General features: G+C 40.0%; 1 protein-coding gene across 2 annotated transcripts in view; it reads left to right on the top strand.

Moving 5' to 3' along the window:
• tmem132e (transmembrane protein 132E) overlaps positions 1-9,788 on the top strand; it is a 413,267-nt gene extending 403,479 nt beyond the window's left edge. For both annotated transcript variants that reach the window (XM_056235948.1, XM_056235947.1), the window contains exons 8-9: positions 359-553; positions 6,687-9,788. In XM_056235948.1, the coding sequence (XP_056091923.1) occupies positions 359-553; positions 6,687-7,757 (1,266 nt within the window). In that variant the 3' untranslated portion in view covers positions 7,758-9,788. The remainder of the gene's footprint in view (positions 1-358; positions 554-6,686) is intronic.
• The last annotated feature ends 8,098 nt before the right edge of the window (positions 9,789-17,886 follow it).

Genomic DNA, 17,886 nt, shown 5'->3' with positions numbered 1-17,886 from the left:
AATAAAATGAGATTCTCTGACCCTCCTAGTTGTTCCGCCCCACTTGACTTTTCACTCGGTAAGTCCCTGGTGACCTTTAACGCTGGTAGGAGGTGAAGAAACGGTGACATAATGGGTTTGAAGTGTCAGGATTTATGTGGAGGCCGAGTGCTAGCCGTCCTCTGGAGAAAAGAAGCATTTTCCCATGCTTCCTTTACTCAGTGGGCTGCATCTTGAATATGTGGGATTACTCACTAAATGTTTCTGTTTGACAGGCATTGTAATTTCACTCCTCCCCATTCTTTCTTCCATTTAGACTGTCTTTACTCCTCCATTGTCTTTCGGTGTGTGAAAGCTCATCTTGTTTTGTTGATTTCAGGTTGAATCCCCACTGGCAGTGGAGGCGGTACTGGGTGAAACGCAGTTTTTTGTGGTAGACGAGAAAGTGTCCATTGCGGAGCTTCGTGTTCATGCCATCTCGGGACTGGCACTTAATCTTCAACCAAGCCCTGGCAACAGCCATACCATGGTTGCCAAGGCAACTGGCCTGCAGACACTCTCCACTCTTAAGCAGGTATAGTTGATCCCTTCATTGTTTTTCACACCTTCTAGAATAAATGACATCTCGTCTTGACAGTATATTGTTACATTTTAAACAAAATACTTTTTTTTTTTTATGTGCAGTATATTAGATTTGTTGCTGGTCCATGCCAAGGTATCATTAACTAAAAAAAAAAAAATACTTGAAATAACATACCAACAGTAAACATCAACTGAAATTGAATAAAATATACAAATCTTAGGCTTATGAAAACGCTGTGTTGAAAACCCTGTTACACCTTTGGTGTTCCCGGTCAAAAATGACCGGCCTTTTAAAAAATGTCCTGTAAATCTCTCATTATGCTATATTATCTCCAAATATTGGATTCAATCTTTTGGTCAACTTGTTTTATTCCAATAAAGACAGGATTTCTGCATTTCTTTTTGGAACTGATTGATCGTAGGCCTCATTACAGCTTATGCACCTCAGTTTTTTGAGTGAAAAAAAGCATTATTTGTGAATAATCTTGTCATTATTCAACAAAAAGATTTACACTGTTTATCACACTAGTGTGCTTTAATGTTTAACCAGGAAGTTTGTTTCAAAATGCTTTTATTTTGTAAAAAAAAATGGAACAAAGTCACACTTGTTGTATTCCTGGTCAAAAATGGCCGGCCTATAAAAAAAAAGTTTATAAATCCATTGTTATGCTATATTATTACCAAATATTGGATTCAATCTTTTTGTCAACTTGTTTTCTTTCAATTAGGACATGTTTTGTATTTATTTTTTAAACTGGTTGATTGTAGAACTCTTCTATTGATTGTAGAATTTCTAGGCTGGTAATTTTTGACCGGGAAAGAAATCACCCAAAAAGTACAAAAATGATCCCCCAAAAATTTGGAAAGTAGTTACAACCTGTGTAAGCAAAATCAGTAAGTAGTCCAATGCGATAACATTAACTAGCACTTTCAGGAAAAAGAAAATCCTCTCCTGGTCAAAAGGACCTGAACACAACATAAGGGTTAAGCTAGTGTTGCCAAAGCTACATTTCTCATTGTCTAAAACTAATAAATAAAAATGTATAAATACTGATTTTTCTTTTTAAAAATGAATAAAAAGGACAAAAACGCACAACAAAATTGCTAAAACATGAACTAAATTTAAAGAGAAAACTAAATATAAACACAAAATCTAATTCTAAGTATTACAAAAAAAACTATAATAGTATATCAATCATACTAAAATAACACTGTACCAAGCTCTAATAAACTTGTTCAAGATGGTCTACCAACTCATTCTGGCCTCCATTTTCAGCTAGTCAACGCATAAACCATCTTATGAGTAGACTAAACCAGCTACAGACCACGTGAAACCATCCGAAGTGCATATTTTAGTTGAATTGTCATGGTATAATCTACTGTATGTGAATTTGTGTGAAATACAACATGTCTTATAATTGACATTCTTAGGCCCTGAATGAAGGTGCAGTGTCAAGTCATATATTGTGTAACTAATATGATCACACTTGTTTAGGGGCAAGAAACACACTGAAGAATCTTAGTTAATTTATACACAAAATACAAACTTGTATCTTTGTGTAATTGTCTAAATATGACAGTATAATTTGTCATCATATACCCCTCTGCAGCTGAGTCCATGGAAAAGCTCTAACCTTTGGCCTCCTGCAACTAATTATGCAAGTGACATTTCTGTGAAATTCCTCAGGATTATTCTGCTCCTCGAGAGTTAACACTGGCTGGACTTAGCCTCATATTGATGAATCCAGTCTCCATGAAGGTTATACACCATTGGCAAATTAGCCTCAGCACGGCCCTCACTACTTTAATAAAGGCTAGTTTGGCATTCAGACATATTCAAATCTCCTTTAATATCAGCACACCAAATGAGAAAGGATCTCGCTTATTAAGAAGCCACCGCCACCTCTGTTCTCTGGCGTTCTCGAGTGTCATCAGGGGAGCTCCATGCGTTTGCTGTATAATCTTTCTCAAAGCATTAATTGGAGCGCATTCACTCGTATTTTCAAGTGAAGACCTTGGATGCTGCCGGGCTAATTTATACGATGTCTTGGGCAGGTCACGGAGCCCTGCCGCGAGAGCTCGGGGCCTTTTTTTCCTGCTCTGTACTTAGCCTGTGACCAACATCAGACGAGGGTGGCTGCTTTCAGTCGACGCATTCAAATCCAGCGGTTCTCCCCCGCTCTGTGCTTCGCCACCTTTGGTTTTAATTAGCGTAATGTATCAGCCTAAGTGCTTGTGGAGACTGTGCAATAAACATCACTGATGACCCTCCTCCTCCTCCACTACTACCAGTCCATCATTTCAATCCTTCTGTGCACTTGCCTACTTCACCTCTGCAGTCACAAAATAACAGCCCTCAGTTTCTGCCCTCAGTTTTTTATTGATTGATTTTCTGGTAACACTTTACAATGAGGTTCAATTTGTTGGGATTAGTCAATGCATTAGGCATCATGAACATTGGACAATAATTTTTTACAGCATATATTAGTCTGTTAAAAGGCATTAATATAATCTAATAATTTATTAAAAGATCATTATAATTTCTATATATGCATTCATTTTTATAGAATAAATTACCATTAATGTATGAACGAACATGAATTAACAGTGAACAAAAGTGAATTTATGAAATAACTTTAAAACTTTTTAACCTAGTCTTGGAGTTAATTAGTACATCTACTTTTATTTGCTGTTACTTCATGTTTGTTGACAATACATTAACTATTATTCATTTCTACAAACTTGAAATGTCATAACGTATCATTGGCACTATTCGGACGGTATATGTTTCTCACGTGGACGTCCGTAAAATAAACTTGGATTGGCGATTTATTCATGGTTGCCACGTTTTGGTTTTGTTTCATGTTCTTGTTTCATGTCTGTCATGTGGTTCCCTGTTATAGTCATGCGATCCTGTCATGTGTTCCCTTGTCTTATGTGTCATGTTCTGATTGGTTCATTGTTCACAGGTGTCCCTATTTATGCCCTCATGTTGGCCACGTGTCCTTGTCAAGTATTGTTACCTGTAACCACTGTTGTGAAGTTTATGTCAATGTTTATGTTCACGTTCAAGTCTTGAGTTTCATGCCACGCCATGCTTTTGTTTTATGTTTGATCTTGTTTGTATATAATTAAACTGCACTTGGGTTCTGCAAGCTCGCCTCCAGTGGAATCATTACAATGCTGGAGGAGCGAGTTTTGTCATCCTACGAACCCTGGAACGCGTGGTCAGTCGCATAATTGTCTTATGTAAATAACATTAAAAACATAATAAATTCTATTTTAATTTAATTTAATAATAGGAAAATAATATCCTATTTATTATTTGATTATTTAAATTTCCTGTTTTAAAATAGGAAGATGGATGCATCATAGTTAAAATGGTTTTCTGTCTTGTATTTTATCTCAAAATTATGTATTGCATTTTAAAAATGTGGAAATAAGTTCATACAGCCGGTTATTTGCATGAGATACATATTTTAACGTATGTAATTACTGCCCATTTCTGATGTTTACGTGCTTTTCTTCTCTTTCTCTTTTGAGAGGTGATGAAATATTGTTCTTGTAAATACTTTCTAGCACTTGAGTGATAAAAGTATAGGCTAGATCTTTAAAATGCATCCAAATTACAGCGAAACGCAACCGTTATCGTACCGTACTCAGCAGTGGTCCAAAGATTAAACAGTGAATTTTTTTCTTGTAAACTCAGTGATGTGGATTCAGACAGCTATTAATTTACCACACAAGCTTGGTGTTTGTGGAAAAAAACAGTAGGTTTTTCGGCCGGGGATTTTTACGCGGGGAGTGGGAGAAAAACACTGACATTCTGAATTCGGATGGCAATAAACTAAAGTAACTAATGTTAACGATTTGAAGCGTGTTGTGTAAAGTGTTACTGATTTTCTTTCTCTTTCTTTTACACTTTAGATGCCCCTTTCTTTTGTCTAACTGGCAGCCTTAAATAATTGATTTTGCTGTATGCTGGTGTAAGCGATTATTCCGTTTTAAAGTGTGTCTTGGGTGTAAGAACACTTTACTTTTATAGTTTGTTGCGTACAGTGAATTCAAACTTACTTTCAAGATAGAGCTCAAAACCTTTAGCAGTTAGAAATGTAATGACTTATCTATGTAAAAGTTACAGTGTCATGTCTCAAAAACTGAAGCTTGTAGAAGAATCAAGGACCATGTGTGATTGATGTCATTTTATTTAGTGGCTAGAGTGATCTCAAAAGGTCCACGAGGACATCATGTCATCCTCAATGTATTATTCAGATCATGCATATCAAAGACTCTCTTCATCTTGACAAGCAGTGTTGACAGAGCCTGAGCTCGAATGTCAGAACAACCTTGAAGTTAGTGACGCGACAGAAGAGATTTTTTTACAGCCTCACAACAGGCCGTTGCTGAGGCAGATAAATACTTCTCTTCCTGAATATAAAAGCAAAGCAACACTTCATTTCTGACTAAAAGCACTCTGGCAGAGTGGTTTTATTTTGTCTGCCTGCCAACAGGTGTAAGGTGTTGTGCTGTTCCTTTAGCAGAGAGCAAGAGCAGGAAAACAACTGTCAAGCTCAGGCTTGTTATGAGGTGACAAGAACACAAGCGTCGCGCCAGTACTGCTTCCCCTCAGTCTGTTTCTAACGGCCAAAGCAGGCAGGCACCTCTGGTGTTAGCTGTATTTTGCTTGCTCAAGACAGTTGTCTTTTATGGACCAGTAAACTTAGGATAATTAACACTTAACTCTTTCCCCGCCATTGATGGAATATTCCGGTTTTCCGCGTTTTCACTGTTATACGGTAGGGGGCGCTATTACACATCTTCTAAAAGAGCCCATAATATCCGATCAAGACACAGGTGAAGAAGCAGATACAAGCGATAGCATATGTCAGCAGATGCATAACACGATCATCAACATTAAACGGCATATAAATAAAAACAACCAAAACCTAACGTTACCAAATGAAATGTCGACCCAGGATGAGCTATAGGATGGTGAAGTGTTGATGGACTTGATCTTGTCCATCTATCATCATTCTGAATCCCATCCAGATGTAGTCTTTGACAAAAATACAATTTTGTTTAAAAGCAGAGGGTCTGTTATTTCTTTTGATACATTGGATGTTCAGATATTCTGGGGGCCATGAAAGTTCGGTAACACTTTATTTTGATAGTCCACTTTAGACATTCTACTAACTATAAGTAACTTTGGAGCTACATGTCAACTAACTGTCATTTGAGTATTAATAGACTGTCTGCTTAATATCTGCTAACGATTTATTTTGTTGGTCCCCCAACAGACATTCTACTGACTATAAGTAACTTCGCAACTACAAGTAAACTTGTTCTCCTAACCCGAACCCTAACACCTAACCATAACCTAACAGTCTATTGACAGTCTCCTACAGTCTACTAACACTCTAATGACAGTTAGTTGACATGTAGTTGAAAAGTTACTTATAGTTAGTAGAATGTCTAAAGTGACTATCGAAATAAAGTGTAACCGAAAGTTCTGTGAAAATGTTAAATGTTGGTGCTGCCGGAGAAAGAGTTAAAAGAAGTTTTGAAAATCAGGAGATGAAGGTCGAAACACTTCCAATATGGATAATCTCTTTGCATTAAGAGAAAGTTGTACAATGTTTTCGCATTTGAAAAATGTATGTGTTGTGTTAATGCTAGCTGTGTCATTGCCTTAAAGGGTTAGTTTACCCAAAAATGTTAATTCTGTCAGTAATTACTCACCCTCATGTCGCTCCAAACCCGTAAGACTTTCGTTGATCTTCGGAACACAAATGAAGATCTTTTTAATGAAATTAGAGCTTTCTGTCCTTCCATTGACAGCCTACGCAACTACCACTTTCAAGCCCCAGAACGGTAGGAAAGACATCATAAAAGAAATCCATGTTACTCTAATGGTTAAACCTCGGTTTTATGAAATGGCGCAAGTGCTTTGTTTGCACACACAAAAAAAAACACAATTTACCACTTTATTTACAGAATATAAATCTCCAACACTCATTCAGTGTGGAGTGCATCACAGACAACAAAGTAAGAATTCAAAGACAGAATTCGAAGGTTAACTGTGGTTTACTGGTTGAATTTATGCTCATTTCGTTTTGTGTTTGTAGGAGGCCAGTTTGTCCATCTGGGTTTACTACAGTGACAATACCGCCGCCCCCCTGAGTATGTACGACCCTAAAGACTACAACCTCAATGCCTCCACAGCAGATGATAAAGTGGTTTCGGTGGCTCAACAACCCCAGGGGCGGTGGCCGGTCATCGTTGCTGAGAGTGAGGGCACAGGAGAGGTAGTGCACGTGGAGATGACCATCAGCGAAACCTGCCAGAAGACTAAACGCAAGAGTGTAATTGCTTCATCTCCTGTGTTCGTCAAAGTCCGCTTTGGACCAGATGAAGACTCTGAGGAGGAAGTGGATACAGATACTGAAATAGACACTAGAATGGCTTCCAACACAAGAAAGCCAGCTATCGATCCCAACGTAGGTGGTGCAGGGTATGAGCCATCTAATGAGCAACCCGCAAGCGTGCCCATTGATTACACCAACTTCCCTACAATAAGCAATTCTGAGGAACCAACTGAAGAAGATGAGGAGGATGACGAGTTTGTGCACAATCCCCGTAGCATGACTGACCTAGAGATCGGCATGTATGCTCTCCTCGGCGTGTTTTGTCTCGCCATACTGGTCTTTCTTATAAACTGCATTGTGTTTGTGTTGAAGTATCGCCATAAGCGCATCCCTCCTGAAGGCCAAGCCAACATGGACCATTCCCATCACTGGGTGTTCTTGGGTAACGGGGAACCCCTGCGCACCCAGAACGACCTCTCGCCTCAAACGGTGGAGAGCCCCAGCAACACCTTGGAGGGGGTACAGACATGTTGTCACGGGGACCACCACAGCAGTGGCAGTTCGCAGACCAGCGTACAAAGCCAAGTCCACGGCCGAGGAGACGGCAGCTCCGGCGGTTCCACCAAAGACCACGGAGAAGATGCCAACTCGCCAACCTCCAAACGCAAGCGTGTCAAGTTCACCACCTTTACCCTTCCCACAGAGGATTTACCCTACAACTCCATCCCCATTGCCAATGAAGAGGACATTCAGTGGGTTTGTCAAGACATGGGCTTTCAGGACCCAGAGGAACTGCACGACTACATGCGCAGGATAAAGGAAATAGCCTGATCGGGTTATATGCTTTCTAAAGACGTTCCTTTCTATTTTTCTCTCTCTTATTTTTCACTCTAGAGGAGGTACCTTTCACGAAGAAAAAAAAACAACCAAGGCCTAATGTCCAGTTTTGTTGGGGTTTTCTGCACAGTGCTGTTTCCCTTACACATTGACACTATAAAAAAATATATTCATGACGCTGCCAGGGAAGCCAAAGACAAGTCTAAGGGATTCTAGCTAAAATGGCTTTAGCGGTGTGTGTGATTGCTGCTCAGTAGAAGGGTGAGTGTACAATCTTTCTGGGAAACAGAGTTTTTTAGTTGTGAACACTAATATCAAAATTAATCCCTGAAGTACTCAATCATGTGTGGGTCATCCTTACTGTGGATGGGATCTTTCTCAGAGGAATGCCTGGAGTCTTGGCACTGTGTCCATTTTTCTTCTTCTCTCTTTTTTTTTCAATCCAACAGATTCTTCTCCAACAAAGAGGCCTTTGACGTGCAGATCTACTTTTGTCCCAGATTTGTGTTTGAGATGGATCATTTTCATGCCATTGTTGATAAACCTGACACTTAGCCACAGAAACTGTCAGGGATGTTCGTGAGAACGTGCCATGGATTCTTTTCTGTCAGTGTTGGAAAGGTGGAATGGTTTTATCCCCCTGCCCCTCTTTTCAGCGTTATCTCAGTTCAACACATGCCTTGGTTGTTGAATTAGTTATTCGTCTGTCTTTGGTATTTCATTCTCAAACTGGATCCCACCTCTGCTTCTCTCACTGTCTTGGTTAAGTCAAATGCCTTATTAAATGAATCTCAATAGTCACAACCTCTCTCTGTGCTGACACCACATTTGTTCATATTGGTAAGGGCCAAAGCAGGGGGCAACTCTACGGATGTCTGTATCTCAATGAAATGTGTCGGCATGGGGAAGACGAGAGCTTGTACATTGTGGAGTTAGGTATCTTCTCCAACATTCCTCTGCATGAATGGAGACTTGGAGGCACAATTAGCGCAATTTTGTTTCTTTTTTACTTTGTATATGTTTGTATTGTGAGAATTATCTAATCATGCATAAATGATAATAGAGGACATATCATGTTACCATGCATTACATGCATGTGCCAGACCCTCCCTCCTATGTACATACCATGTTCAGTACATAACGACTGCTGACGCTCAACTCTTGATGACTCAGTTAGCCTGAGAAATAAGGGAGGCAGATGCCATATAGGAACTCGGCAGCCAGATACTTGAATTTCAGTGAGGCTCTCGTTTCTCTTTACTGAACTCACCGTGAATTCCCATCCAGGTGGTAATAGAGTTAAGGATAAAATGCTATGCAAACACACTGGAGGGGTTGATTATTGTGGTTAGGTAAATCTGCCCTAGATGTTATTATAGCACCACGGTTACTTTCGTTAATATACCAAGAAATATCTCAAACTAGTTGGAACATCTGCCACAGTGTAAATTGCAGGTTTTGAGATTTAAGTTGTTGTTGTTGTTTTCTTTTGTTGTTATTTTTTACTTTGAAACACGCTAGATTTGTTAAAGAAAACACCACAAAATGCGGTAGCACAGTAGATCAAGCCCAAAAATGTAAACATTTACTAGTTTAGAAAGGGTTAAGCTGGTAACGGGTCTGGAAGCTTGTTTTGTGGTGGGGCACAAATAAGTTGTATCTGTATTGCTGCTGACCAATCACAGGTTAGTTTCAGGGTTACAGTCCCAACCCTCGGTTTCTTCAGGATGTCTAAATTCACACACTGTATTAAATGCTTATTTCCCACTGTGCTTTTTTGTAACATGCAGGATTTACCTTTGACTTGTTTTTAATAGTCTCATTAGTCATTTTCCTGTAACCGGAGGGAATACCTATATTTGCTTTCTTTGTTTTATAGTAATTTTATTATATTATTATTATTTTTTTAAATAGATCACCCCTAATTTAATCAGAGGCCCTTTGCACTCCAGATAAGAGTTACAGAGAATTTAATACTGACACCTCTCCACCTTTCTCCTATGATTTGTTGCCCTCTTCACCCTTTTTATAAAAAAAAAAGGAATAAATAAACCCTCAATCATATGATGTGTGATGAAATGTTAATTGATGATGTAACACGTCAAGGTATTAGGTTTTGATTGACAGCTGGAGTGTTGGTCAAATGTTTAGTTTGGCACACACTTTACAGATATGGAGGCTCAGAACTGAATGTAAACTTTTCAACTGTACCTTGGTGATCAAAATGAACATAATTTCCAATGTATTATTAAGGTCTTCTGATGGGGTACACGAGACTCGATACGACTACTAGCAAGTCTCTGGTAGCAGCTCATAGACGTTTCCGTGTTCTAAAATGATTTTCCTTAGTGTAACATCACCATCAGGACATTTTTGGTTTCATATTGTTTTCTACTTTCAACTGATGTAAGTATGTATGTATATGAATCAGCAGTTGCAATATCTGTGCTTTCATTTTTCTTTTTCAAGAGGAGCTGCTACTAGGCCTTTGCCTTGACCACATGCTGTGTTGTGGTGTAGATTTGAGCTGTACTCTATGACCTGCTGAAGCACGGGACTGTCAGCCATGTGCTGTCACACCCTTAATGTACAGAGCACTGTTACAACATCCTGTATCCTCCCTAAAAAACAACTGTTGTATTTCCCTCCTTATATGTAAGTACTAAAGAAAATACAATGCATAAACTCTGTGTTATGTCTTTTACTTGACAATGTGTCTGTATTTTAATGCGCTATCCAAACAATAGATGTCTTAACCTACTTGAGCTCTCTAGACAGCTGTTCATTTGTAAAGACTATTGTTGTTTGTTAATAATAATCCACAGCGGAAAAGAAATGAAAAAAAAAAAGTTCCTTTTCAAGGAATTTTTTGCTATTTTATTTTATAATGGCATTAGTAATCAGTGCACAAAGCAAGTTGCTACAGAGGTACAGAGGCGAAGCAAGTTGTTATATTTGAATTCAAAAATTACAAAGACAAAAGTGCACTGATGAACTGCTTACATTAATACCAGAAGCATTTGGAAAGTTAGAAGTATTGACTTTTATTTGATCAAATGTGAATATGTGTGTGTGTGTGTGTATATATATATATATATATATATATATATATATATAAAACTAAATTAATATAACATTAACGAAATATAAAACGTGTAGGCAGAGTGCACTTTACACACTTAAGTACAGTTAAAAAGTGGACTTGGTAATAATGTCAAATGTTTTACTTTAAAGAGCATGAGAATAGTTATGTTTAAATAGTCTTCTGACAATCTTTCATAATATAAATAGTTATGAAATTACATACAAGTGTGTTGAAAAAAAATCCATAAAGTTTTGGAACAACTTGAGGGTGAGTAAATGATGACAGAATTTTCATATTTTGGATGAACTAAGGTCAATTAACTGCATTAAATGTCAATTTAAACTATAATATATTTTGATTTAATTACAAATAAAATGCAATTAAATGTCCGAAAACATTACATTCAGTTTGCACTAGAAAAAAATATATTATTTCCGTAATAAGTAAGTGTGATTCTTTTTCACAAGGGTTCATAAGGTCATTTCTATTTGCTTGGGTCATCAATTTGTAAACTTCATCATAGCCAGTACACGTCACGCAAATCTTGAGATTACATGGAAAATGTCAGACAAAAAATAATGTAATACTTTATAAGTGAACTTTAGTGTACTTTTAAAACAAGTATCACGGAAATAATGTACTTTAAAACAATATACTTAACTGCAAACAATTTATTATAGTTTACGTTTATATTAAATGCAATAGGCTGTAAGTTTAGATGTAGTTGTACATCTATATATGTTATTTCATGTTTGTATTTTAAATATGGTTAAAGTGTACTGCCAAATGTTTTGGCAGGCATTTATGGACTAAAATATACTTTAAAGCCATTTCTGTGGACACTTATATTTACACATGTAATGATGTAGCAATTTAGTACATTGAAAACATATAGCAATCTGATATCAAATAACAGATTACAGTTAACATTATAATCAATTACTTTACATGTCTTAGTATGTAAGCCCGCACATCAAAATACTTATTGAAACGTGACAAAGCATTATAAAAAAACATGATTTAAAATGTTCTTTAAAGTAAAACTTTTATTTGACATTATTACAAAGTGCACTTTTGGGGTGTACTTTAAGAAATTGTCATGAAAGAGTGCTTTCTTTATTTACACTTAAATGGCCTTTCATTTCATTAATATATTTTCTCCAAATACAATTTTTTTTAAGTATAATTTTAAAATGTGAAGTACACTACAAGTGCACATTCAATACAATCAAGCACACTTTTTTTCACAAGGGTTTAACTTAATTTATACTTCATAACCTTTCAATGCATAATGAAATGCAAGATTTTATTCAACATATTTTTCTAATGGGATTTCAACATGTAAATGGGTTATAATACATATCCAAATGCTTTAAAATGGCTATAGTGCTTCACGTTCATTGCTTCACATCATTACTTTTATTTCCATCATTGCTTTTACAATACCAGACTCACACATAAACACTCTAGAGGTTAGTAGTAGGTAAAATGAGAATAACAACCGCCTTCATGGCATCTGTGACTGCCTTCGAGGATGTACACTCTGAGCTTAGAACTCCCATGGGAAATAATGTGGGTTTTCAACTGATGCAAAGACTTCTTCACTTACAGGTCTTGTTATATTGTGCCGAAATGTGAGAAAAGGAAAGTGTTTCTGTTGCTGTACATACAACAGTAGACTTATACCTATTTTGCACCTTAGTGTCACATCATTTCGTGTACCAGTCCTGTATGTATAGTATACCTCCCCTGTGTCAACACGAAACTTTACAAATCTTGGTTTTGTTTTTGGGGTCTACTAGAATAGGTTTTAATGCTTAAATATTAAAAAACACCTTTTTCACCTTTTTCCCATTGTTGCAGCACCTCTTTTCCCAGTCTGTCAGTAACACTCTGTTCAGTTCCTTTTACTATGAAGCCCCTCCTTCTGAAAAGCACAGTGTGCTCTGATTGGTCGGCTGGATCAGTGTGTTGTGATTGGTCAACTGCTTTGAGCATGTTTCAGAAATGTCACGCCCCTTAACATAACCACGCAACTCAACCCGACCTCGACCAATTTTTTTGCATATGACTTGGGTGGGAAGTATTTAAATGAGGAATATTGTGACCTATTTGAATCCCGGAAGAAAACTCAAGACTACAATGGAGGCGACTCAGGGAGTTCAGTAATGGTGCACGCTGATATAGAGAATGACTCCCTTTGAAATGACTTTGTGCTTTATAACTTTGCAGACCTTTTTCATGCTCAAATGCAACAAAGCATAATAGGTCCTCTTTAAACTCTCTGGAAACAATTCTCTGGAAGGTTGGGTGGGTATAACGTCTGTCATCAGGGAGAAATGCTCTAAATCACAGTGCAGATCTATTTGACTAGATGGGGAAATCAGTAAATCTTCCTGAATAAAAAAAAAAAAAAAAAAAAAAAACCTTTCATCAACACATCAGACTAATAGGTACCAACAGTAAAGTGAAGGCAGAACAAAGCCACGGTCTTCATTTAGAGAACAGTGGCACAAAGGTGACTGTAACAGAAGATTGATATTATTAAGCTGAAAAAGAAAATGTGTAATATCACTCCCCAGGTATGTGTATTGTGGGAACACGCATCAGCTGGCAAAGTAGCCTGTAATATAACCATGCAATGTTTCCAGACATTTCATCAGCTGGGAGTTGTCAGGAATGTCACCGCTTGAAGCCACTCATAATTAAAAGGTTGGGAGTTATCACACATCGCAGACTTGCCAGCATTTGATGGAGTGCATTTGGAATGCATCCTAATTGAAAGCTTTTATTGAAGAGATTAATTAAAATGAAAAATTAAAGGGAAACAAGCAAATACTGTAGAGTAATGGTCTTGTTTTAGTTCTGGGCGCCTGTATATATATCATTATTTTAGACCAATAATGATTCAACATGACTGTGTAAAGTTAAGTTTTTCAATTATGATAGAAAGTCTAAGTATAACATTAATGTATTTTTTTTTTCAATCAGAGTTTTGGTACAGCCCCCGGGGTAGCTTTCAAAGGCTCTTTTACAGAATTTAATTTACGTTTTATAGTGTTCTAGAAAATCTCTATAAATACCGTCTCTTTAGCTGTTTTGCAATTTACATGCACAATTTTCAAATGGGGAGATGCACATGTTATTCTCACTTTGGCAGTAAATTATTAATTAATTTATTCTCCCGACTACTTTATATGTTTTATATTTTCCTTTCTAATAAAAAAAAAAAAACCTTATATAAACCTTCTGTTTATACATTCAGAAGGTCTTCCAGGTTTGTGGGTGAGCTCCGCACTGCAACCGACCTCGCCCTGCGGGGCACGAAGGCATCTCTGGCTCAACCTGACGGATATGAGAGAAGCGGACAAGGTTCGGTTCCTGGACTCTCCCATTTCCCAGGTTGGGCTGTTCGGCGACGCGGTACAGAACTTTGCCCAGCAGTTCTCGCCCGCCCAGAAGCAGACGGAGGCCATCCGGCACATCCTGCCCCGACGACCTGCTGCTGCCTCCACCAGTCTGTCGATGGCAGATCCGGCCGCAGAAGGGGTGACCCGCCCACTTCAGGCACTGCCAAGCCAGATGGCAAGCGACAGCGAAAGCATTAAACCTGAGGCGGGCCACCCAGTGGAGTCAGGTAAGTGCTGCACTGCACACTTCGGGCCGCCTCCGGGCCTCTCAAGCCCCTGTTCTCGACCTCGCTGCCCCACCTCGGGTACGTCTGTGGTCTCCCTGGCCCCTGGCACAGTGCTTGTAAGCCTAAAAGTGCTTCCTACCGGTCCACCTGGCCCCAATCTGACCAGCAGACTCGGCTTGCGATTCATTTCGCTTGGCTGCCGCCCTGGCTCAGTGATATTCATCATACCTAGGTGTTGAGCAGAGATGCTCGTAAAATTAGTGATATTTATCACACCTACGTGTTGAGCGCTGCTCCTGTCCTGTGTGCGCACATCGCAGTCCTACTGGCGAAGGACGCGATGTAACCTCTTCCTCCAGCTGATATGAAGACCGGTTTCTATAAACCCATACTTCATTGTACCCTAGATATGTGGTGGGTTATGGCCATCTTGGATCTGTGTCAATTGAAACGGGCCCTTTTTCGAAAGCCTCCAATCAAGTTGCTAACACAAAGATGCATTTTCAAATGCTCCGTCCCCAAGGTTGGCCTGCAGCGTTCGACCTGAAGGACAGTACTTCAGATCTCTATCCTTCCACTCTACAGACCATTCTGTGTTCTTGCATTCAAAGGTGCGAAGTATCAGTACAAAGTCCTACCCTTCGAGTGCTCTATAGCCAGTTGGGTCTTCAGGTCAACTGGGAAAGAGTAAACTCCCCCACGGGTTGAGGATCTCTTTTCTAGTTTGGAGGGTGACTCTGCCCAACGCATCTCTTAACAAGAGTGTATGTCAGGCCAGTGCTCTTAAAGAAGTGAGAAAGAGTCCCACTGAAACTTATTCAGAGGCTCCTGGGCCATGTGGCAGATGCAGCCGCACGGCTTCCTCCATATGAAGACTTCGGCCGGGTCCCAAGGTGGCCGTGGCAGAGCGGTACGCCCCATGTAACAACACCCTGGCCGGCCGCCAAACCCTCAGCCCGTAAACAGACCTTTTGTTTCTCTGGGCCAACGGCTCCTAGAACTAATGTCCACCATTACCGGCTGAGGGGCCATGTACAAAGGGCATGCAGTAACAGAGGTCTGGGCGCCCTCTGACTGCATTGGTGTCAATTACCTCGAGTTGCTTACAGTTCACCTCATTTTGAGACACCGCTGCTCAGCGAGCTTGTACTGGTCTGAAAAGACAGCATTGCGACCGTTGAGTTACTCAGTCCCTCCAGAAAAACGCGATTATGCGATCGCATGATTTAGTGCATAATCAGCCCGCAAGTCCTCATATTTATGCGGGGGCCACATTTTTTCAAATACGCCGCACTTTCGCCGCATAAATTGACGATTTCCATGCAAAATATGCGGGGCTTGCGTGATTTCATAATCCTCGCATTTTCGTTGCATAAAAGTTTGCTTCACACAAGAGCAGCCATTTCCCCCTGTTGCGATGGGAACGTTATGAAGTGACGTGAACATCATCGAAAAGCTGTAAAACAGGAGCACACTTATTTTTTTATATTTTATTTATTCATTTTTACAGAAGTTGTAGCATATTCCTTTTGTAAAGCTACAGAACTTGTTTGACTCAATGTTTTGTAAGTTTGATGTTTTTATTAAGGTCTGAAATAAAACAAGATGAGAACTTAAATATTCCCAGCACTTTCTGTGATGTAGTATGCTTGCTTATCATAGGAAGTAATAAGAAATGACTCTTTACATTAAGGTAGTAGCCTAGTGAGAACAGGATGTTGTTAACTTTTTTCTCTCTTTTTCATCAAACCGCAGTTTTTGCAAGTTCCCGCAATTTTTGCAAGTTCCCGCAATTTTTGCAAGTTCCCGCAATTTTTGCAAGTTCCCGCAATTTTTGCAAGTTCCCGCAACTTTTGCAAGTTCCCGCAATTTCATCGCATAAAATTGCATAAATATCCCGCATATTCCATCGCATTTTTTAAGAAAACGGGCCGCATAATCAAGGATATTTGCACGCAACAATTACAAAAAAACTACATTTTTCTGGAAGGACTGGTTACTCTCCCCTCACATCTTGCAACTCGCTCGCCACCTCCTCCTCAGAGTCAGAAGCTGCTGAGGTCGCTTCATTCCATATATTACTGCTCAATCGTGCCGCTGACAAGCCTCACAACAGCTGTGGCCCAGGGAGAGTGGAGACTCCATCCCCAGGCGGTCCAGCTGTTTGGGACCACTTCTGGGACGCACAGTTACATCTGTTGTACACCCTGGAGACTCTCCAGGTCTGGTTCTAAACAGAATGGGACGCGGAGGTTCTGGTTACTACCGCAAGGTTTTGCCGTAGAAACCCTCACTTCTGTTGAGCACCCTCAAAATAAGGCTTTCTCCACCTTAGAAGTGGAACCTATTCGTTGAAAGAATCTTCTCTCTGTAAGGAGATCCCGAATGTTTTCGATCACTTCAGTGCTTTCCTCCTGCTAGATGGGTTGGAGTGAGGCTGTCTCTTCCACCCTCAAAATGTATGTTGCCTCTGTATTGACCCACATCATGATGCAGTAAAGGGGTGCAAATCCTTGGAAAGCACGATTTGATCGTCAGGTTCCTGAGGCGAGCAAGGAGAATAAATCCACCATTTATTATCTTACCCTCTTGGGATTATCTCTGGTGCTACTGCACTCAGAGACCTCCCCTGAGCCTCTTCAGGCAGTGAGTTAAAAATCCTGTTTTTAAAGAAACAGTTCTCCTGCTTGCTTGGTCTCTACTAGAGGGTAGGGACTTGCTTACATTTTGGTCAGCGAAACGTGCCTGAAGTTCGGGCCGGCTACCTCTCGCGAAATCTGAGACCCCAGCCTGGATATTGCCCAAGGATCCTACCTCTCCTACGGGACCAGGTGGTGAGCCTGCAAGTGCTGCCCCGGAGGAGGCAGACCCAGCCCTGGCTTTTCTCTGTTCCGTCCGCTCAATTGCGGTTATACGTGCACAGAATGCAAAGCCTGGACCTCAGACCAGCTCTTGTCTGTTACAGTGACCAGCAGAAGGGAAGGCTGTTTCCAAGCAGAGGTTGGCCCTCTACATGTGGTTGCCTTTATCTTGGTGAGGAAGTTTTCCCAAGATGCACGTGCCCACCTGGGTGGTGAGCTCCTCCTAGGTGAAGGTACAGTATTTCTCCCTCCTAGGCGTTGACACAGAGTGCCTCCCTGAACAGATGTTAAATAGAGTTGGGGGCTGGGCGACACCCATCATGTTCGCTAGAGAACTAGCCTTTGTGTCGAACCGCTGCTTCCCGTGGGCTCCCTTCACATGAAGCCAGTTTCACAGTAAGCCCGGTTTGTAGTGTCGGCTTGCTGCACCATTCCCCTCCTATGGACTGGATACGTGCACAATTCTTGCTCCAGTTGAGTTCCCCTTATTAGCCGAACCCTGTTGAGTTCCTCCATACCCTTCGGCAACGGACGTGGCCG

Source organism: Rhinichthys klamathensis, unplaced genomic scaffold, assembly GCF_029890125.1.
Source record: "Rhinichthys klamathensis goyatoka isolate OS25496 unplaced genomic scaffold, OSU_Roscu_1.1 h1tg000435l_1, whole genome shotgun sequence".
NCBI lineage: Eukaryota > Metazoa > Chordata > Actinopteri > Cypriniformes > Leuciscidae > Rhinichthys > Rhinichthys klamathensis.
The sequence above is the reverse complement of the archived record's forward strand: the minus strand, read 5'-3'. Positions and strand labels throughout refer to the sequence as shown.